At 37.7% G+C, this 21,493-nt stretch overlaps 1 protein-coding gene across 7 annotated transcripts in view; it reads right to left on the bottom strand.

Moving 5' to 3' along the window:
* Cdk14 (cyclin dependent kinase 14) overlaps window positions 1-21,493 on the bottom strand; it is a 633,917-nt gene that overhangs the window by 222,372 nt on the left and 390,052 nt on the right. For all 7 annotated transcript variants that reach the window (XR_003847675.1, XR_003847674.1, XM_008822523.2 and 4 more), the window contains one exon: window positions 11,994-12,087. Coding sequence is in view for 5 of the 7 variants with exons in the window: in XM_008822523.2 (XP_008820745.1) it covers window positions 11,994-12,087 (94 nt within the window). In the remaining 2 variants the exon portion in view is untranslated. The remainder of the gene's footprint in view (window positions 1-11,993; window positions 12,088-21,493) is intronic.

Raw genomic sequence — 21,493 nt, 5'->3', positions numbered from 1 at the left:
GAAGTTTCAATATAAAGAAGAAAAGTAGTAAGTAACAGACAATCAAATTTAGTGTCCCCATGATTGCAGCTCCTAATTCTCCCAGAGTAGCACTCTCACACAAAGAAAATTCAATAGACCTTCTGCCAAACTTCATAAAAATATAGAATTTTTTAGTTCTGAGCATATCCCAGACCTGACTGATGAATGAAATGACTCACATTTCAATATCCAACAAGCAGATCAGGTGTGCACACATCACTATTCTGCATGAGACAGGAGCAGTATTTCATTTTGTCACCAGTGTGAGGGGAATCAGGAAGGCTAGTATTACCCTTCAAAGGGAGTTCATTAACCCCTTTTAGCTGTTTCCTTTCCACCTGGCAAACATGAAACATTTTTGGTACTGAACTCTGCTTAGAGTAAATTGATGGTTATTTGTCCTATTGAGCTTCAATAAAATGAACTGTGCACCTGAATGTCAAATGTTATCTGCTATTGGTGATTCAGATGTTATTAGAATCAGGAACTTCAAAAGGGAAAACTGGAGGAAAACAAAAACTTAGCCATTTTTAAACAAAGAAAAGAAGGAAAACCATCTTTTATTTTTAAAGTGGTTCCTAAAGTCAGTCACACATAACTCCCCAAAGGATGCATTTCAGAAAGAGCAAAGACAGCTGGACATAGTAGCTCACACCTATAAGCCCATTACTCAGGGAGGTGACCATGAGTTTGAGACTAGGCTAGGCTACATAGTTAGATCTTATAGAGTGAGACCATGGAGTGTCTCCAAAAAACCGAAAAGAATGAAAAGAAATTTAAGAAGTTCCCTTGGCCATAACAATAATTCTATTATTATGAGTTACTATTGAAGGAGTGTTCGGTGTACACTGGTACCTGCTCCATAAAAAGTGCTCCTCTCCTTTCCACTCCCTACTTCTAAATCTTACACCTTGTGAATTTTTTAAAAGTTAGTAAGTGCAGCACAAGGTAGAAACTGAAGGAAGGTAGCAGAGAGGCCTAGGCAGAGACCAAAAGTGAAGGAGAGAAAATGTCCAGCTGGAAATTCAGAGAAAAATTCGCTGTGAGACAGGGTCATTTCTAGTATTTAGAGTGATGAATTAAATTTAGACATATAGACAAGTGCTAAGCACAGAGGCTGGATAGCATAGGATATGTTCCTGCAGTGGTTTGAATCAGAAATGTCTCCCACCCACAACCTCATGTATTTGAACACTTCGTCCCCTCTGGTGGTGCCCTTTGGGGAGGTTATGGAAGGTTAAGGAAGTAGAACCTTGCTGCTGGAAGGACATGACTGGGGTGGGCTTTGACAGTGTATAGCCTTGCTCCACTTCCTGTTCGCTCTTCCTGCTTCCTGTGTATAGATGAAATATAATTAGCAAGCTACCTGCTCCTGCTGCTATGTCCTGCCTTCCTAGCCATTTTAGACTCTCCTGCTGGATGCCAAAATAAACTCTTCTCTAAGCAGCTTTAGGCCATGGTATTTTATTACGGCAACAGAAAAGTAACTAATACAGACCCTCAACCAGTTCTTGCATGGTCACCAAGGACTGGCCAGCATAAATGGTATGTCAAGACTGACATTTGCTCTTTTCCTGGAGAAGATAAACTCCCAAGCAGAAATTCACATTCATACACACATTTTTTGTCTAGAGCTATTAAAAAATCAACAGAAGCCTTTATTCAGATTAGCTGCCATGCTAAGAAAAACAAAACAAAACAATTGAATGGAGGTTTTTTTTGTTTTTTGTTTTTTTTTGGTCTTTTTGAGACAGGGTCTCCCTGTAGCCCCAGCTGTCCTGGAACTCACTGTGTAGACCAGGCTGGCCTTGAACTCACAGAGATCCACCTGCCTCTGCCTCCAGAGTGCTGGGATTAAATGCTGCGCCACCATGAGGGAATGGAACATATAAACTACACAGTTCTTAACACTTTTCCAGTACAACTAAACTTACAAACAATGAGTTTAGGAAGAATTACACAATGCTATAGCATACCACTGCCTGGAAAACGTATGCCTAGAATTGTCAGAAGACAAGATATAGGACAAATCACCTCCAAGGTCAGATAACCTGTTAACTTGACCTAGAATGAAACTGTTCTCTAAGAGACATGCTCCAATGACTTGGGTAGATTATTTTGTGTGACCAATTTTAAAAGTTACAGCTTTTTATCAAGCTATGTAATAGTGGGACTCGAGGGCATATGAAGAGAAAATACTTTGAAGTTTTTTTGGTTTTTTCTTTCTTTCTTTCTTGCAGAAGTTTAGACAGGAGATGATGGAAGTTTGGGTTTTTTAAAAATATTTTATTATTTTAATTTTTTTAATGTGTATGAGTGTAGTGCCCGCATGTATGTGAGTCCACCTGTGTCATGCAATGCCGCAGAGGTCAGAAGAGGGCTTCGGATTCCCCTGGAACTGGAGTTAAGGACAGTTCATAGCCGCCATGTGGGTGCTGGGAATCGAACCCGGGCCCTCTGCAAGAGCAGTGCTCTTAACCACTGAGCCATCTCTTCATCCTGAAAGTTCAGTTTTTAAGTGAACTTGTTCCTCACAAGAAGAGGAATAGCCAAGATAGAGTCACTGTTAAAGGTAAACTCCTGTGGATCACAAGGAAAAGCAGACAGCAAAATCAAAGTGAGAAACAGTATCAATCAAGTAATGAGAGATAAGAAGTTACGGTGCCAGGGCAGGCTCATCACAGATCTTCATTTGCTTGTGTACACAACAGTCACTTATTAGAATTAAAGAAGTAACAATCTTTAGGTAACCTTCTCCATATTATCTGCATTAGAAGCAAGTCACTAGATCCAACCCAGTGTGAGGGGCTCACTGGGAGCAATCTCAGATGCTGCCTACTCAAGAAACAAGTGGTATTCTTTAGGAATAAAGACTTACCTGTGGACATACATTGCCAATGAAAGAGCAGTTTGAAAGGCAGACTTTGAGTTCTATGAAAATTCACTTGATGGCAAATTTATAAAGCAGTGTCACCACCTCCTCTGCCTCCTCAGATGTGTCACATTACAGCAGCATTTTACCAGTTTTCCTGTCTGGCACATCTGTGAACTTGCCAGTGAAAAGGGGAAGAAGAGAGGGTGAGCAAAAGAGGAACCGCATGGCCTCAAAGTAACGCTGTGATAATTCACACTTTCACATCCATCATGGGAAATAGCACAGTAAGGGCTACAAAGAAGAAAAATGGAAATCAAAATAGGAGTCTGAATAAACTTTGCTAGATGATTCCTTACAAAGCTGCATATCAGTCACAATGAAAATTTATTCAGCCTGCCTCACAATCTTAAAACATTATCACATTCTTGACATTCTTCCCATGAAAACTGGTGCTAGTGTCCCTTTCCCTTCTCCTTGACTTTGGGAGAGATATGTGATGGCTTTGCCCAACACAGATAAGAGAAACCAAACAGTTCCACCTGCTCCTCTTGGGATACCTGCATAGAGCCCAACTGTCATGCTGTGAGGAAGCCCAAATGAGTCCAGATGGAGAAAACCAATGGATCACCACAAGAATCTACAAAGAGAGAGACAGGTATTTGGCCAGTCCCAGATGCTCCAACTCCTGCTTGATCCAGCACCCCAAGATCCAGAATTGCTTAGGCAAGCCCTTACTGAGTAATCCTGAAATCATGGAAGATACAGTTATAAAAATTAATGCTATTAATTAAAGCCAGAGAGTTTCTGGCTTTAATGCATGACCAGGCATTACTGGAATACTGGAAAAGTAGTCACATACCAACAGAACATTTCTGAACTGACAAAATGCTAATATGAAATGTAGATGTAGTAGTTTAAACAGAAAGTCTTTAGTAAAAACTATTAGTTACAACAGGAAAATATTAAGAAAGTGTGTCTCTATTATAAAAGTAATCCTACATTAATAAGGAAGTAAAGAGGCTACTTTTTTAAAAGTTGGAAATCATAATTTCTATAAAATGTCTCAAATCAACAGTGATTTAGAAATGTGATCAGCAACTACCTCCTCTCCTGGTTACATTACAATTGCAAGTCATCTTTTACTGTCCCAGTGAACTGTACACATTCTTATCAGCATCTCCCTCATGTATACAGCTGGCTGACCCTGCCCTTCCCTTTTAATTATGAGAACCTGAGATCATACATATGAATTCCTTCATTCTCCACTAAAGTATTGATTCAAGTCTCTCCAAGTCCCTATCCCTCTCCTCCTTCTTTCAAGGCACCACCTTCTTCACCCATTCTCATGATCTCGATCTACCAACCATACCTTCCTAAATCTTCAATGTCTTTAGGGTAACATCAATCCTCTCCACTGACCTAGTTCTCAAGGATGGCTAGCCTTGGTGTTTTTCAATTCACTTCTGCTCACTCACACATTAAACCACGTGTAATCTAGATTCACCCATCCAACATTCTGGAACTATTTTCTCAGAAGACACAAAAGTGATCTTTTCTCAGCAGTTCCACTGACCTTGATGCACTATGTGGGGCATCTGATAAATCTCCCCTTCTTGAAGTTCTATTTCTGAATTTCAGTATCAGAGATCTCAGGCTTTCTGTGCTCCTGGCAGGCATCCTTCTGTTCCTTCACCTGAGTCATCTGTTCTCCAAAACAGAAATATTTCCCACTGTCTTCTAACCATGCCAACTATCTCATGGTGAACAAATTCAGAAGCTCTTATCTCCAGCTGCCTCATAATTCCAGCTTGAAATATGCTCCTGGGTGCACTGAAAATTCTCTTGGTTGGTTCAGTTTAACGTGTACATTTTTACAATTAAAAAGGTAGGCCAGCAAGAGGTAAAGGCACTTGCCACCAAGCCTGATGACCTGGGTTTGATCCCTGGAACCTTTGCTGGAAAGAGAGAACCAACTCCTAAAAGCTGTTCCCTGAACACCCCCCCCAATAAATAAATAAACAATTAAAAATTTAACAACTCCAAATAGTACTGAACCCGTGCTGAGTTCATTCCTCTCTTTGCAGATGTGGAAACTGCCATTCAATTAGAGAAGTGGATTTGCTTAAGGTAAAACTTTTCACTATTTTAACTAATACATTCACTAATTCACTGATTACTGGGTCTTCCTTCTGCTGATAAGTTTCTCAGTAATTAACAGTAATTCCATTTCTAATGGCTCTTCCTTCCTGCCTATCTTGATAGTCACCATCGATTCTACAAGGCTGACATCATGGCACACAATTCTTTACATCACACAGTACCTAGAGTGGCAGGGAAAGCGCTGAAGTGGCATAATGGAAACGGCCCGAGTTATAGAATAATGGCAATAAGGAGACAAATCTCTAGTACTAATATCCACCCCAACTGTGTGGCTGCTGCTATACCCACCTAAGCAATAGTGCAGGCTTTTCCTTACACTCTGTAAAGCTCCCATAGCCCACCACAACCCTCAGGATCAGGTTTCAGTTTTTATGACCCTGAAACAGATTCACAGTGGTTAAACAGATGTAACAACTGGATCTGCAGACTATTTCTCTACAGTCAGTTCAATAAGAAAGACAGAAGCTTCAAAGTTACAAATGGATTCTCTCTCTCTCTCTCTCTCTCTCTTTCTCTCTCTCTCTCTCTCTCTCACACACACACATACACACACACACTCATACCACATTTAAATCCTGAATAAAACATAGATTGATGAATAATATTTTAACCAATGTACCAATCAAATAATATAAAATAGGTTAACAACTTGTGGATGAAATTTCATTGTAAGCCAGGAGACCCAGGAGGCAGAGACAAGTGAGACTGTCAGGGATATCAACATTCAAAGACAGGAAGGAAAAGAATAGGCCTGTAAAACAGAACCATGTGCCCCCTCTGTCATGACTGTTGTACATTGGGCCATAAGCCACACAAACCCAGAAGCATCTGTCAGGGTTTCAGACAGCTGTACAAGCACTCTCTGCCATTTGCTCAGCTGTTTTGAAGTGAGAGACACATATTCCCAAGGTTCCACCATGTGGGCTTCTTTTTTTCAGGCCAGAACAATGTATAAATAAATTCTTTTTGTTAGTTGTGATTTTGACACTCAGAATATATACTCACCTAAATGAATACATCTGCTGCTTTTTTTTTTTTTACAGCTAATGGAGGTGAACAGAACACATCACGCTACATTTAAAAATGGGAAATGCTGAAAAGATGAAAACAAATCACTCCATCTGAGAGCAGAGTTGCTGAGTAGAGAACTAGACACCTAATCATTTGCAACTCTACATGTTTTGAATATGATTTGTTGAACTATCACCTTCCTTTGCCTTTCTTCCATGTAAACATAATTTTAAGGAAAATGGCTGAATGGTGAAATCTCAGGTTGCAGCAAAGCCAGTTTACCTTGTATATACCAACACAATTGTGTTCTGGAAGTGAATTAATTGAACTTGTTAAAAATGTGAACTACTCTCTCACACCAAAAGGATAAAGAGAAAGAGAAAAACACAAAGGCTTTCACTCTTGATCTTCGCTGCCTTGCACATTTTTAATAAAGACTCAGTATGTGGGAACTAATTATATTAGTACCTTGGGTTACAAGCTATTAATTTTGTAGTTCAGTTATTAACCACCTTCCTCTATACAGTTCACAGGCAAATGAATGGAGTTAATCCCAGCATTAAGACACAAAACAAACTAAATACTTCGATGTTTCATGACTGTTCAAAGTTGACTGTCTCCTTGGCAATACTTGACCAGAGGCCAGATAGACAACTGCCACTTTAGAAAAGAGGCTCTGGAAGGTTCCAGTAGATGCCTGTTAAAGAGGATTTAATCTTCATTTAATAGTCATTCCTCTTCAAGCCAGCTATGAAAGGTCACTGAGGAAAAGCATTTTTCCCAGTGATTCAATCAGATTGAGCTTGTGCAACATCCTCCTTCCAGTGACCACACAAGTCCTAAGAGTGTTGGGTTGCTTAACATGTTATACCAATTTCAACAATACAGAGAAGAATATAAAGTATTTAAGATGATATCATTTAGTGGCAAAAGTTCCTAGACTTGTTTTGATTTTATCTAATTCTTCAGGGCAAATGCAGCATCATTTAATACTAAAGCAAAAGTCTTACACAAATGTTGATATTCAGCTCCTAAGTACTAAAGTATGTTTTATCTTAAAAGGCATTATGTGTATCGAGTATCTACTGTAAATAAAAAAGGGGGTGCCATCAGTTATGATGGTTATCTGCATTTAAAGATTTCTGTGTCTAACAAGAACAAATCATGGCTTGATATGTCAATAATCCCACTGGAAATTTATAATGATTTATTTCTCTGGCTTATCAAAAACATAGTCATAGCTCAAAGGTCTCTGAATACCCATAAAATTAGGAAAGCACTGCCATAAAATTAAGAAATAATAGAAAAATCTCCATAAAGACATAATCTAACAAATGCTCTCACATGGAAATTACTTGTATTATACAACAATTTCCAGTAAAAATTTCCTGTCATGAAACTCATTTTCTTGGTTTTATTGCTTTTTGACATAATTAATTTCTACAACTATTTACTTTCCTTTTGAATTCATCCTGAAATATTATACAAAGGAAGAAATTTCTTTCCATATGATTCATTTTTACTGATTTTTTAGATAGGGTCACAGGCAGCTCAATCTGGCCTTCAAGTTGCTGGGTCTCTATGGTTGACCTTGAAATTCTAATCCTCCTGCTTCTACATTTCAAGTGCTGATACTGAAAACATACACCACCATGCCTGGCTTTCTGATTTTAAATACAAGAAAAAGTAATTATTTCAGCATAAAACAAATCAGGAATTTGGAAAAGTTACATAATTATTGTTTAACAGCAATCAGGGTAAAAAGCTAAATGGATCCTAAAGTTTAAGAAATTAAGCCTTAGAATGTAATTGAGTGGTATTATGATGATTATGCTTGAGCTTTAAACAAATTAAAAGAATAAATATTTAGATATATTTTAGCATTAAAGATATACATATAACGCAAACTATAGCTCATTAAAATTTTCTCTATTGCTTTATTCAGTCATAAAATATATGGAAAGGCTTATTATATTTTCAGAGAATACTTATATACAGGGAAATGGCTCAGTGATTAAAATGCTTGCCACACAAGCAAGAAGATTGTAGTTTGGATCCTCAGAACCCACCTAAATGCAATGCAGGTATGCTGGCATGCTTATAATTCTAGCCTCAGAAGATGGAGACTAGATATCCCCAGAGCAAGCTGTCTAGTGAGACTAGCCTTACTGGTGAGCTCTGAGTTTGATTAAGAGGTCCTGCCTCTAAGGAATAATACAGAAGAATAATCCAGAAAGATTCCCAATACCAATCTTGGGCTTCTGTAAGCACATGCATATATATGGACAAACACAGCTCCATATACTCAAATGCTTCCACATACATGTGAATATGCACATATGTACACACACATCACATGCACACACAAATGAAAAGAAAAATTTGTGGATAAATTGTCTAAAATAAGTGAATGAAAATGAAGTCTAAAATAGAAAACAGGAAAAGAAAGTATGTTTATAAAAACTACAAATATAAAGTTGAGAGTGTAGCTCAGTGGACAGAGTGATTGCCCAGCATAAAGGAAGCCATGGGTTCAAACCCCAGCACTGCAAAAAACTGAGTGCACGCACATATACACACACATAGAAAGAGTATAGTGTGTAATTGATGTAGGATCTCACTATGTGGTGCAAGTTTCCTGGAACTCACTATGTAGACCAGGCTGGTCTCGAACTCATAGAGTCACCTGCTTCCTAAGTGCTATAGACATAAGACGAGGTATAAAATATGAATAATTTATTCTTATTGGAAATACTCAAAATTACATCATTTATTTCTTAAATAATCTATAGGACCAATATAATCCAATTAGGAAATAAGAGATTTTGTTGGGAAAGGAAGAGTTTTGTGTGTTTAGATGAAGGAATGGATATATAAGAATGGTCAACAAATTTATGAAAATTAAATTTTATTACATTAAAGACTTTAAATTCTAATAATTACTCTTAATAGAACAGGGCTACAATGATTTTTCTGGTAGCATTTTAAAAATATTTCTATTGGGTTTTTTTTTGAGAATTTCATACAATGTATTTTGATCATATTCAGAACCCCTCCCCTACCTCCACTCTACCTTACTACTCCCCACCCAATTTTATGTCTTCTATTATTATTTTTAAGGCCCAAAGATAGTCTACTTTATGTCCCCAAATGTTCTTCAGTGTGGGTCCATCCCCAGGAGCCTGGTTACCCTACCTAGTGTCACAACTGCATATGTAAATAATGCATCAACCATACAATGAAACATTCCTTGTCATAGGAATGATGATAGAAGTCTGACTTCATGGTATGCACCTTTAATTCCAGCTCTCTGGAGGCAGAGGCAGGTGGTTCTCTGTGAGTTTGAGGTCAGCCTGGTCTATATACTACAAAGTGAGTTCTAGCCCAGTCAAGGATACACAGTGAGACTCTTCTCAAAAAAAAGAAGAAAAAAAATAAATAAAAAAAGAGAACAATAGGTTCTGAAGACTTTTTCATAATGAAAGATTTCTGTTACAGACTGTCAATTGAAAACAGCAAGTTACAAAATGGTAAACATGAGTCAATATTTAATGGCATGTATAGAAAAGAGTATACAAAAATTTATATCAAAACACTAAACGTGGTTTTGTTTGAGTAATAGAATAGAGGACAAGTCTTTGACTTTCATACTTTTTGGCACCGTGGGGATTTTCCATTATAAAAATGCATTATTAGTTATAAGAATTCATTTTAACATGTGTATGTAGGAGAAAAAGAAAAATCAATAGCACGATCCTTTGAAGAGAGATTCTCTGCTTGGACTCTGCTATTCTTGCACTTGTGTTATTCTACAGGAGCTCTGTGGTATGAACACTGCATGAAGGAATCACCTGGCTTTAATTCTCTAGTTTCCAGTCTCCTTTTCTTATCATTTCATTGCTGACATTGAGGGACACACAATAGTGATAGTCTCAATGCGTGAGCTACACCCTACTGCTGCTCTCATGTTCAAGATAAAAGCTACGTTTTAATGTGATGCTCAGATAACAAGCATGAATGACAATGGAATCAGTATATCTCCTGACATAGGCCATACTACATCCTGCCTCAGTGATTTCATACAGGACTTTTAAAAATAAGTAAGGGAAAGTATGGTAATGTGAACTCTTACAATGAGTTTAGTTTGAATCCTTTTAATAAAATCCTTAATTTGTCTAGATCTCAGTCTATATTTTAAGTAGTACATCTATGACTACCAAGTAATATAAAAAAGCCTCCTGAAGTAAACTATTTGGCATTAAAAAAAAAAAAGACATAATAAAAACAACACATACTTACTATGTGACAGGCTTTTTTTTTGTACTTTTTTTTTTTTTTTGAGACAGGGCCTCCCTGTAGCCCCAGCTGGCCTGGAACTCACTATGTAGACCAGGCTGGCCTTGAACTTACAGAGATCCACCTGCCTCGGCCTCCTGAGTGCTGGGTTTAAAGGTGTGTGCCACCACACCCAGCATGTCAGGCATTTTAAAAACATTTTCTATCCTAGGTTAATGGTTCTCAAAGTAAGCTCTGAGGAGACTATAGTTATCAGCCCTCCTTCACCTACGAAGGAACAACCTCAGAAAGCTGTTAAGGCCTTGTCCAAGGTCACAAATAAAATATGACAGAACAGGATGCTAAACACAAATAATTCAGATCAGGATCACCTTTTGGCAGTTAAAAAAAAAACTCTCAAAAAAACCCCTCAAAATAAGCTTTTAATTTTGAAAGAAATTAAAATTTATATAAAAGTTGCAAAAATATTACAATGAGCTCCTACACCCTTCGCTATGTGTCTCCTCTTGCAAAAGTCTTACATGGTATATTTTCAACAACTAAGGAACATACATTGGTACATGGACATTAACTAAATACCATACTTTACATGGATTTTACTAGTTTTTCTCTGTTGTGTTTTGCTGAACCAGGATTCCATTCACGAGAACCCTAACGCTGCTGCTACACCCACCTATCCTCTTTTCTGGGCTGGGCAGTTTCTTAGACTTTCCTTGTTTTTGATGACATTGCCAGTTTTGAGAGGAATACCAATGAGGAATCTTGCAGAATGTCTTCCATTTTGGTTACATGTGATATGTATTTCATAGTTAGACTGGACTTAAGATTTCGGGAAAATGGCCACATATGTGAAGTTCTATTCTTGTCACACCATCTCAAGGGTATATGCTATCATCATGCCACCTCACTGGTCCTAAAGCCCTAGCCCAGGTGAGTTTTTCCTAGTGTCTCCATTGCAAGGTCACAATCTTCCCCTGCACTTACCATTTTCCACACTCATTGTTACAGAAAACAGTTAATTTAAGCCTACAATCCAGGAATAGAGGTGGCATGTAGTTAAGCTCTACCTACTTGGAGGGGAGTGAGTATATACATACATTATTTGGAACCATTATGTTTGAGTACTCATTAAGTACATTTTATGTTTGAGTACTCATTACAATACACTGCTAGTTCATATTTTTCACATATTTAAAAGCATACATATATTTCGCACATTTAAAAGCACAATTGTTAAAGAAACTTCCTGCTTTTTAAAAAAATGTTTTATTTGTTTTTATTTTATGCATATGAGTGTTATGCCTGCATGTAAGTACACCCATGTCGTGCAATGCCCACAGAGGACAGAAGAGGCTGTCGGATCCCCTGGAACTGGAGTTACGGACAGTTGTTAGCTGCCATGTGGGTGCTGGGATTTGAACCTGGGTTTTCTGCAAGAACAGTCAGTGTCCTTAACCACTGAGCCATCTCTCCAGCCCTGAAATTTCCTGCTTTTTAAAGGCCAAAAAATGTTAAAAGTAAATGTGATAACAGATGTATTTTAAAATATTTCCCGCTGATCACTGTGGAATCTGTCGCTGTGACTAATTAGAAAGAAGTTTTTCTCAGAAGCACTTTGTATAGAACTTACCAGAAATATTCGTTCAAGTTGATCCTGAATGTCTTTCATTCCTGGAAAAGCAGCAACTCCTTGGATCATCTCAACAAATATGCAGCCAACTCCCCTGAGGAGAGAAAAACCATTATGAAAACTTCAATAATTCTGCTTAGAAAAGTAAATCTGAGATTAGAATGTCCATTCCCCAGAGGAGAAACAATGGATAAATAATATTTCTAATGGGCACCAAAAGCTATGAGGCATACGCGGACCCGCACTCTGCACTCCATTTTGTCTATTGCCCTCAAAGACTCTAAATAGAGGCAGGGTGGAAACCAACCAAACAGCGGGCTTCAGAGGCTTTGTTCTTATAGGGCATGGGTGGGAAAGTCCTTGGCTTGACACAGGAAAGCCTCCACAGTCCTGTTCTTCCACGCTCTCTGCATAGTTCACAAACTCCTAATGTACTGTACTTAGAGTTACCAATGATTCTCAGTATTCTCTGCATCAGCACCATTTAGGGAACTTTTAAAACCCACAACTGCTCTGACCACAAACACCAAAGATTCTGCCCAGGCATAGATGTGAATAGCTGGGATGGCTCAGGGCAGTTACGCTGAGGGCTGCTGAGCCAGATCATCTACTGCCAAATGCAGGCCTAGGGCTCAGATTGCTTATTGCCTAGAATACCCTCCTTTTTCATCTGTTTTTGAGCTCTAAAATCAAGTCAGCCTCTGTAATCCTGTTTCAAAACCATCTCTTCAAGAAAGCCATCCCTGAACCTAGCAGACAAAAGAGCTCCCCATATAACTGACTAGTTAGCCCCTTTCTCAATAGATCAGTCATCCGATGTGCTCAACCTCCTCTGGTACCTTAGCTGCCATACTCACTGTTCCTGTCAAGCAAGACAGTATCATACTTACTTCCCACACCACAGCAGCCTGCATCTAATTCAGCAGGATTAGCCAATTCTTAGTACAAGCAGTCAGCCAGTCACATACATAGTTCTGCTAAGATCTGGGAGAAGACGTTATCTGGAACAGGATGGCAAGAAACTAGCACAGATAGATCAGATAAGCCACACTAAAGGCAAAGAACTAGCAAGCTAGCAGCCATCCTGCATGTGAGACCTCTGAAGGGATCTGGTTCCAACCTTCAGGAGACCTAGACGTGCAGATAGCCCAGGCTTTTCTAGCTCTCTCTGCTTTCTGCCCATTCTCTACAATTTTTAATGTCTCTACCTTAAATGGGCTTCTGTATCCTGACTGGGCATATTGGGGCATATGTTCAAATGCTGCATTCATCTTCAATCTAGGGCAAGCCAACCATTGTATCTTTAACTTATTTCAGACTCATGGGATAAAGACAAATGACCTACTCTCCACAGCTACTCTGGTTGTCACAGTTGTACATAAACACTGTTTTGAATTAAAGTAATATATTAGTAGGAATGCTTTTCCTGTTATGCATGCCATATAATTTCTATTTAAACATACACATAAATGTATACAGTGCCAAAATGAGTGCACAATCCTACATTATAGGATAAAAATAATTTCACTTGGGGAATAAGAATCAATTTCATATCATTTAGATAGATGTATGTTAACATGAATTCTCTTCGTTGTAATTTTGAGAGACAATATAGGTGTGGAGAGATTTATTGTTTGGAAAATAAAAAGAAATGACACATTTATTAACATTAGGGTTTCAGATATTTGATTAAATCTACTTAAAATATCAGTCTGGTGGTTTTCTAAATTTTTCTAAGAATTCTAAGACCACTGATCTATGTTTTCATTGTCTTCTTATTTGAGTTCACATAAAATACCTTCGATTTGAATCCCTATACCTTCCTTTATATACATGAGAATAAACTATCTTTCATCTTTGATCTCGCCCACTTCCCCCTCTCCCCAAGCTGCAACTCTATGAAGACCTCAGCAGAAGCCAACCACAGCCTGTTGTGTGCAGAGCTGAGCTGGCATGCTGGCTGGGGAGGTAACAGAGCTGTCACAACTGCCTATAGTATTTCTTTTACAGCTACTTATTCTTATCTTAGCTCATCTCCAAAATATGATACTTAGGAGATAAATCTACACTGCCATTCTGTTCAGCTGGAACAAAATGATGCAGTTCTCTATAGGCTTTTCCCTACTTGGCTGGCTAAGGGACTTGGACTTTCATTCCTAATGGATGAGTCCTATGACATCATCTGTATCAAAGATGCTTGAGGTTGCACTAATGAAGCTGAAAGAATTATGCTTAGAGATCATGTAAAATTATAATGTACAAGAAAATAGAAGGTAGTCTTACACAATGTATCAGCATATTAATGTAGCAGAATTCTTTTATATTGGAAAGATCGTACTGCCAAACAACGATAAAAGCCCTTCGATTTAACATGAAGGAACCACTGCCTGCTTCTCTCTCACTCTTTTCCACACTCCATTAGTCCTGTGCTCTGTCTCTTGACATAGAATAAGATGATTGCACTGAGAGTTTACTGAGAATGAACTCATCTACTTCAGCACTGTACTTAAGGAACATAATATTGAATGAGGAAATGCCTAAGTTGTGACTTCTTTTCAGAATTTGAATGATTATACAATGATCATCTACCTAATACAAATTTTTTCAGTAAGATTGGAGGGGGCAGGGAAGATGGTTCAATCAGTAAGAGTTTTTGCTAAGAATGAGGACCTGAGTTCAAATCCCCAGGACCACATAAACACATGGCCATGGCCACACACACCTTTAATCCTAACAGAGACAGGAGGATTGCTGGGGCTTGCTAGTCACCAGCCTAGCTCCACATTATTCAAAAGACTCCATTTTAAGGGAGTAAGGTAAAAGGCGATACCCGTCTCCTCTGGCCCTCATATGCCCATGCATTGGTATATGCACACCCCACATATCAGAAAGGATAAAATCTAGTCACAAAAGCTTATAGCCAAAGGCATCATATGATATAATATACTGAAACCTATTTTAGGGCCAGTTAACTGGTAAGGTAATATAAAACACATGCCCAGTTATTTTGAATGCAAAACTTCCAAATTTAATTGTCATAAGTATATGAAAGGTTATTTCATTAAAATTCAAAATAGAACTCTAAGAAAAATTGATCATTATTTGCCAGTATAAGCAATAATGATCAAAAAAAAGATAACCTTTCAGGCCTGGATGTCCACAATTTGGTAATATTTATTATGAAAAAGAATGCAAAATGAAGCATAAAAATCAGCATAAAAGTGAATTTAAGTAAAATTAATCCAAAGAAATCACAAGATTTTTAAAGGCTAAAAAGTCATCTAAGATATGGAAAATAATGAGCATTTCTTATTAATTGTCACACAAACCTCTCTAACATATTTCTTTCTGTAATTTGGTTGTGTAATCTCCAATGAATTCATGATGATCTTATTATATCTTTTAAAAACATCTGTCTTGGCCAGGTGTTGGTGGTGCACACCTTTAATCCCAGCACTCAGGAGGCAGAGGCAGGTGGATCTCTGAGTTCGAGGCCAGCCTGGTCTACATAGTGAGTTCCAGGCCAGCTGAAGCTACAGGGAGACCCTGCCTCAAAAAAGACCAAAAACAAAAAGCAAAAACAACAAAAAACAAACAGAAACACCTGTCTCTGTTTTAAAAAAAAATTATCATTATTATTTCTAAATATTTTATTATTTTTATTTTATGTGTATGAGTGCATTGCCTGTATGTATGCAAGAGAACCTGTGTCATGCAATTCCCGTGGAGGTCAGAAGATGGCGTCGGATTCCCCTGGAACTGGAGTTATAGAAGGTTGTTAGCTACCATGTGGGTGCTGGGAATTGAACCTAGGTTCTCTGCAAGAGTGGACAGTGCTCTTAAAGGCTGAGCCATCTATCCAGCTCCCACCTGTCTATTTTTCTCCCCTTCCTTCCTTCCTTTGTTCCTTCCTTCCTGTCTTTTGTTTTTGGTATTGCTGGGGCTCAAAGCCAAACCCCTGCACATGTCAGGCAAATGGTTTCCTTGTGAGCTATTTCCTCAGCCCAGTAGCCTTTTCTACATGGCCCCATTTGGTGCTGGGGAGCCTTTGACATGCTAAGCAGCTTCCCTACCCCCAGCCTAATAAATGTCTTTTTCTATTAATAAAATATAAAGGTAATTTAGACTTTCCTTTAGCATATAGAATATACGCTATAGTTTGTAAAAAAATATTTTTCAGCCTCACTTCTCATTATAGCTTAAGATAAAATAAAATTTCAGGACTGTTAATCAATTCTGGGAAATTCTGTCACATGTCCATATGTATGAACATAGTAATTCTAGTATAATCTATGTTCCAGTTCCATGATAAGATGCTAGCCCAGCTCTGGAGGGCACACCACCTGAGTGTGGAAGGTTAGGGGAGATTTATATACCTGGAGCCTAGAAGGGCTAGAAATTTCAACCTGTTGTCTTACGGAGGAAGGGGACATAGTTGCGGCTTACTAAGTGTGGGTTGAGGCCTGAAATTCTGCATTTCTAACAAGATCCTAAGCGATGCTGATGTTGCTGGTCTCAAAGTCGGCACAAAGCAAGAATCTAAAGAAATCTAGGTAATTCTGTTTTGAAAGGAGTTCAATGACTCAGATTAATTCTGCAAGCATGTATTAGCATTCCAGCCTAAGGAGTGACAAAGAGAGAAGAGACCATTAAAGTAAATTAGGTTAGATGTGAACACTAAATCCAATGCTAACTCAGAAAACTTCCTTGGTAATTAACCTCGCAGGTAAATTTTATTTGGCCACGGTTTGCTAAAACATAGCATTATGCAAAGAAAGCTGGAGCTATTTAGTGCAGAGTTGTCCACTTTTCTCTGAAGGAAGGTATATACTTGCAAAATAGACCAATGAGCTTTGTCCTCTAGATCAGCTTCTAAAAGACTATGCTATGACTTGTAGGAAAATTTCTTTTCCATAACAGATGTGATCCTTTCATACAGGGTAGTTGAAAAATGAAAGATTAAAAAATTACATTCCACCATGCCCTTGGTGGCTACTGAAGGAGCTGAATTGATTAAACTGTCACTCATCATTTACTCTGGTTAGTGCTTCATTAGGCACTGATAGGCACAATACATCTTTGTCAAATACTTGTATGGAGGCCTTAGCGTGCAAGCCATGAAAAACAAAGCCCTAGACTGTGGGTAAAATCCCCATTTAGAAAATATTCAATTCCAAACAATACAGTTTTTAACATAAAGGCCAACTAGCAACTAAATTTTCAAACTATTTAACAGAATTAGTTCTCTAATAAGATGTATTTATAGGTTAATCAAACCAGAATAAAAAGTAAGGAAAGATAAAGAATGGGTTCAGAGGTGACAAGTTCCAGGGAAGTCCTGACAGGATATTTGCCTTTCTCTGACCAGAATCCACATTTGCACTAAAACCAACAGGGTACAGAAAGAAACCCAGTCACCTGAAAGTACCACATGCAATTTTTTGTCATATATTTGAAGAAACAAGAGCATCTATATGTTTTATTCTCAGTTGTTTTCAATCAAGTACAAACCTATATTTTTGTTTTCTTGTTTCTTTTTAGCTTTCTTTTTTTATCTCCTGAGTCCTGGGCCAGAAATCATACGAAACCCTCACCTTTTCCTTAGGCTGCACAGTCAAGCTGCCAGCTGCCAGATCCTAAATACTGCTCTGTTCTGACCTCTAGCTGCTACTCTCTTCCTCCCCTTCCTTTCTTCTTCCTCACTTGCTTTTTAATTGCTATTTACTATCTCTAGTCACAAATACTAGAATTTTACCTATTAGCAATACCTTCTTCCGGCATGAATCCAGCACTGTCAACTTAGAAGATGGTTTTCTCAAATCAGGCTGGTGAACTACCACTGGGCAAAGCACCCTTAGACCTCCACTTCTCCTTAAGACCCACCAAGGATGAATTTTCCCCTTTATCTCAGAGTTACCATTGTGCTAACTACATCCCTATGTAATAACTCATCACAGCCTCTGACTTTGAATACATGATGATTCTTTCTCATTCTTGTTGCCCAGGACAGTGATTAGTACAAAATATTCAGAAAATATGTATAAATAAATGAATGAATAACATAAATTAATCTGAGGAGAGCACATGTGAGATAGAGGTCGAAAAACATTTGACTGAGAACTACTACCACATAAGATTAAAAGCTTAAAAAAAAAGAAACCTAAAACTCAATTCATTAATTTTACCAAAATATCACCACCCTAACTTTATTTATGATGCTTTAAAAGAACTCTGGTCATCTCCAAGGAAAACCCTAGTTCAGAACTACAAGTTACCTGAATGCTAAAACTTGGAGATAAAAGGACTTAAGAGAATGGCTAAAATAATGCGGTTTATTTTGGGGGTGGAGGTTTGTTTGCTTTCACATATTAAGAAATTGCTTTCTGTAGCAACATGGCCAGTTTCAATACCAGAGCCTCAAGCTGCACTCCTTAGTCCTGGGTCTCTGACCCTGCATTATGCTATATGCTGCCACTCTAATTAGAACAATATATTCTGACTAGCTCAGCATGATCAGACTACAAGACATCAATATGGTAATTTTGGTTTCTATCCAGGTGACACAGTGTTAGCATAGATAAAGATATGGCTGAAATCAAGTGTTCAGAATTAGAGGTTTGGGCAACACAATTCTAGAAAGTCAAAGTCTACCACCATTTCTAGCATCCACAACAGAAGATAATTGCTGATGCTTAATGATACTTGAAAATTTAAAACAGACAGGTATGGATAATGAAGGTTCTAGACAAACTTTTAAAATAATAGCTCCTGACTATATAGATAACTGGGAATATTCAAACTGGTGATATGCAGAAACTATTACAATGAATGGGTAAAGGGGATAAATTCCCCTCATTGACAACTACTCTAAGGTAAACAAAATAGAGAATGTAGACTACTGCATCAAACAGCAAGGAAACGTTTTATGTTGTATTTTAGAACTAAAGTGGGAGAAATTATTATGTCATTTAAAATACTTCCAGTGTTGACACTTCTCAAAGACATAAGTATAAACCAGGGAGAACAAGAAAAATTATTAAGCTTGAATGTCTTTGATTTCTGTTTATCCGGCAGATGATGTAGAATAAGAAAGCTACTTTCAAGGCTTCTTTTTAAGTCTGCAAATGCATTAATTCTTACACAAGAATGTAGGGAATTAGGAAGAAATTATTCATAGGGAGGTACCTTAACAATCTAAGCAAATGACATGCTTTAGCCATTGTTTTTCAAGAAACCATATATGGTATATCATGAAGAAAAATCACTGCTAAAATTTTCATATAAATTATTCTCCTAGGAGAATTCTGAACTTCAATATATGCAGCATGTTAAGTCGATATTTAATTCCATCATCAAATGATGTGGCTGAATTTTGATGGACTATGATCACAGATACTACAACAGGCACTACTAACATTTTATCTAATTTTTATTTTTATGTGTATGAGTGTATTGCCTGCCTTTGTGTAAGTGCACCTGTGTTGTGCAATGCCTGCAGAGATCAGAAGAAGGCATCAGATCCTCTGGAACTGGAGTTATGAATGGTTGTTAGCCGCCATGCAGGTTATGGGACTTGAACCTGGGTCCTCTGCAAGAGCAGTCAATGCTCTTAACCGCTGAGCCATCTCCCCAGGTCCAATGGGCAAGATACTTATCAGGATAGCTGGCAATTGACAATCATCTAATATTTTAGATAATACATTAGAAGATCTGAAGGGAAGAAACCTTTCCATATAAATTGATACAATCAACTTTTTGGAGCAAGCTGTGAGCTTTGCAGAGCATTTTAGAACATCGTCAAATACTTGCCTAGGAATGTTGTCTGGGCAGAATGGACAACTAACTGAGGAGATGTGGAGTTGGGCAGTAAACTAATGCAAGTACGTGATGTTTGAAAGTAGCACTCCATTGATTTTCACTACTGAATATTCTGTAAAGTTTCATTGGTTGAATGAATGAACGACTTATACTCACAGCATGTTATAAGGGAGAAGCTCAAGGGAAAGAGGCTGCCCTGTGATTCTAGAGATGCTTTTGTCTTTTTTATTTTGTTTCTTTGCAACCATCAAACAGTGTGGGAAACATAACCAAGCATCTTTAGATTTGGACAGGGGTGTATAAAATGGCCATAAAATAACACTAAGAGGCAATTATAAATTGATTTCACAGGGTTACTTCAATTTTGAAATGGTTTCTAAGTTACACATGTTAAATTAAATATGATAAATAAATGAAAGCTTATACAGTTCCTATGATAGTTTTAATCTTCTGAATTTTTGTTAGATTATGAATACATTCACTTTCCAAAAGCAAATATTGCAAAAGCTAGGAATAAAGGAAGAACTGTTTGAACCAGCAATCAGAATGAACGATAGGCTCTGCAGAAAATGCAATGAGATAAACATCTCACTCACTGGGTCTATTGTCTTCCACGGGAATACAGAGAAATACAGGCACCATGGCAAAAGATGAATTACCCAAGTGGGTCCCAGAGAATACTACTCAGATTCAGTGTCTAATAATCACTATTGAGTATTTTTCATGGAATTTAGCAAGCTGTTTTTTTTTCCACTGATAGGTAATTTTAGTTGTTAGGATTTAATTCTGTAAAATTATTACTTTGGGGCTGAGAGATGGCACAACAGTTAAGAGCACTTATTACTCTTGCAGAGGACCATATACACACACCTACATGGTGGCTCACAACCTCCTGTACTTCCAGTTTCAGGGGATCTGATGCCCTCTTCTGGTTGACCTCCTCCAGCCTCTCTGTAGATACAAGGTGCAAATACATACATTCAGGCAAACACTCATATGCATAAAAAAATCTTTAATAAAATACTACTTTACTGATTTTCTTGAGTCTTCTGATGATATCTTTTAGCACTAAGAATCTATGGATGCTGCATACAAAGAGAAAAATGAAATGTAAATGTATGAACTTACTATTGCATGCTTCAGCATATAAAATCAAGAAATCTGCTAATATACTTAAGGTATATTTGTTCATGTAGTAGAATACTTGCAAAATTATGATTATTTTTTGACAGGGTCTCTTTAGTCCCAGGCAACTGGAAGTCACTATGTGAACCAGGCTGGACTCAGTCTCACAGAGATCCACTTGCCTCTGCTTCCCAAGGGCTGAGATTAAAGGCGCATGCCACCATGCCTGGTGTAAAAAAAAAAAAAAAAAAAAAAATTCTTAATTAAACTATATCCTATACAAAGTAGGGTCATAAAGAATTAATTCACAAAGGTGATAACAACACACAAGCCCTCACTTCCAGCCTTCACTGAGCAGCATAAAGCAACTCAGTCTCTGTGCTGAGTACTGCCATCCAATGGTATTTATAGACCTCCCTAGTTCTGTCCAATTTCATTTCCATTTAATTATGTCATTCTTATTCATATATGTCAGAAATCTGTCTTTTTTCCTTCACTGACCTAGGAAATTTCTATTTATTTCTTCAAAGTTTTGCTAAATTTATTTTTATTTATTT

The sequence above is a fragment of the Nannospalax galili genome, unplaced genomic scaffold (assembly GCF_000622305.1).
Source record: "Nannospalax galili isolate Female #2095 unplaced genomic scaffold, S.galili_v1.0 scaffold85, whole genome shotgun sequence".
NCBI classification, from domain to species: domain Eukaryota; kingdom Metazoa; phylum Chordata; class Mammalia; order Rodentia; family Spalacidae; genus Nannospalax; species Nannospalax galili.
This window is presented reverse-complemented; position numbering and strand designations above follow the sequence as displayed.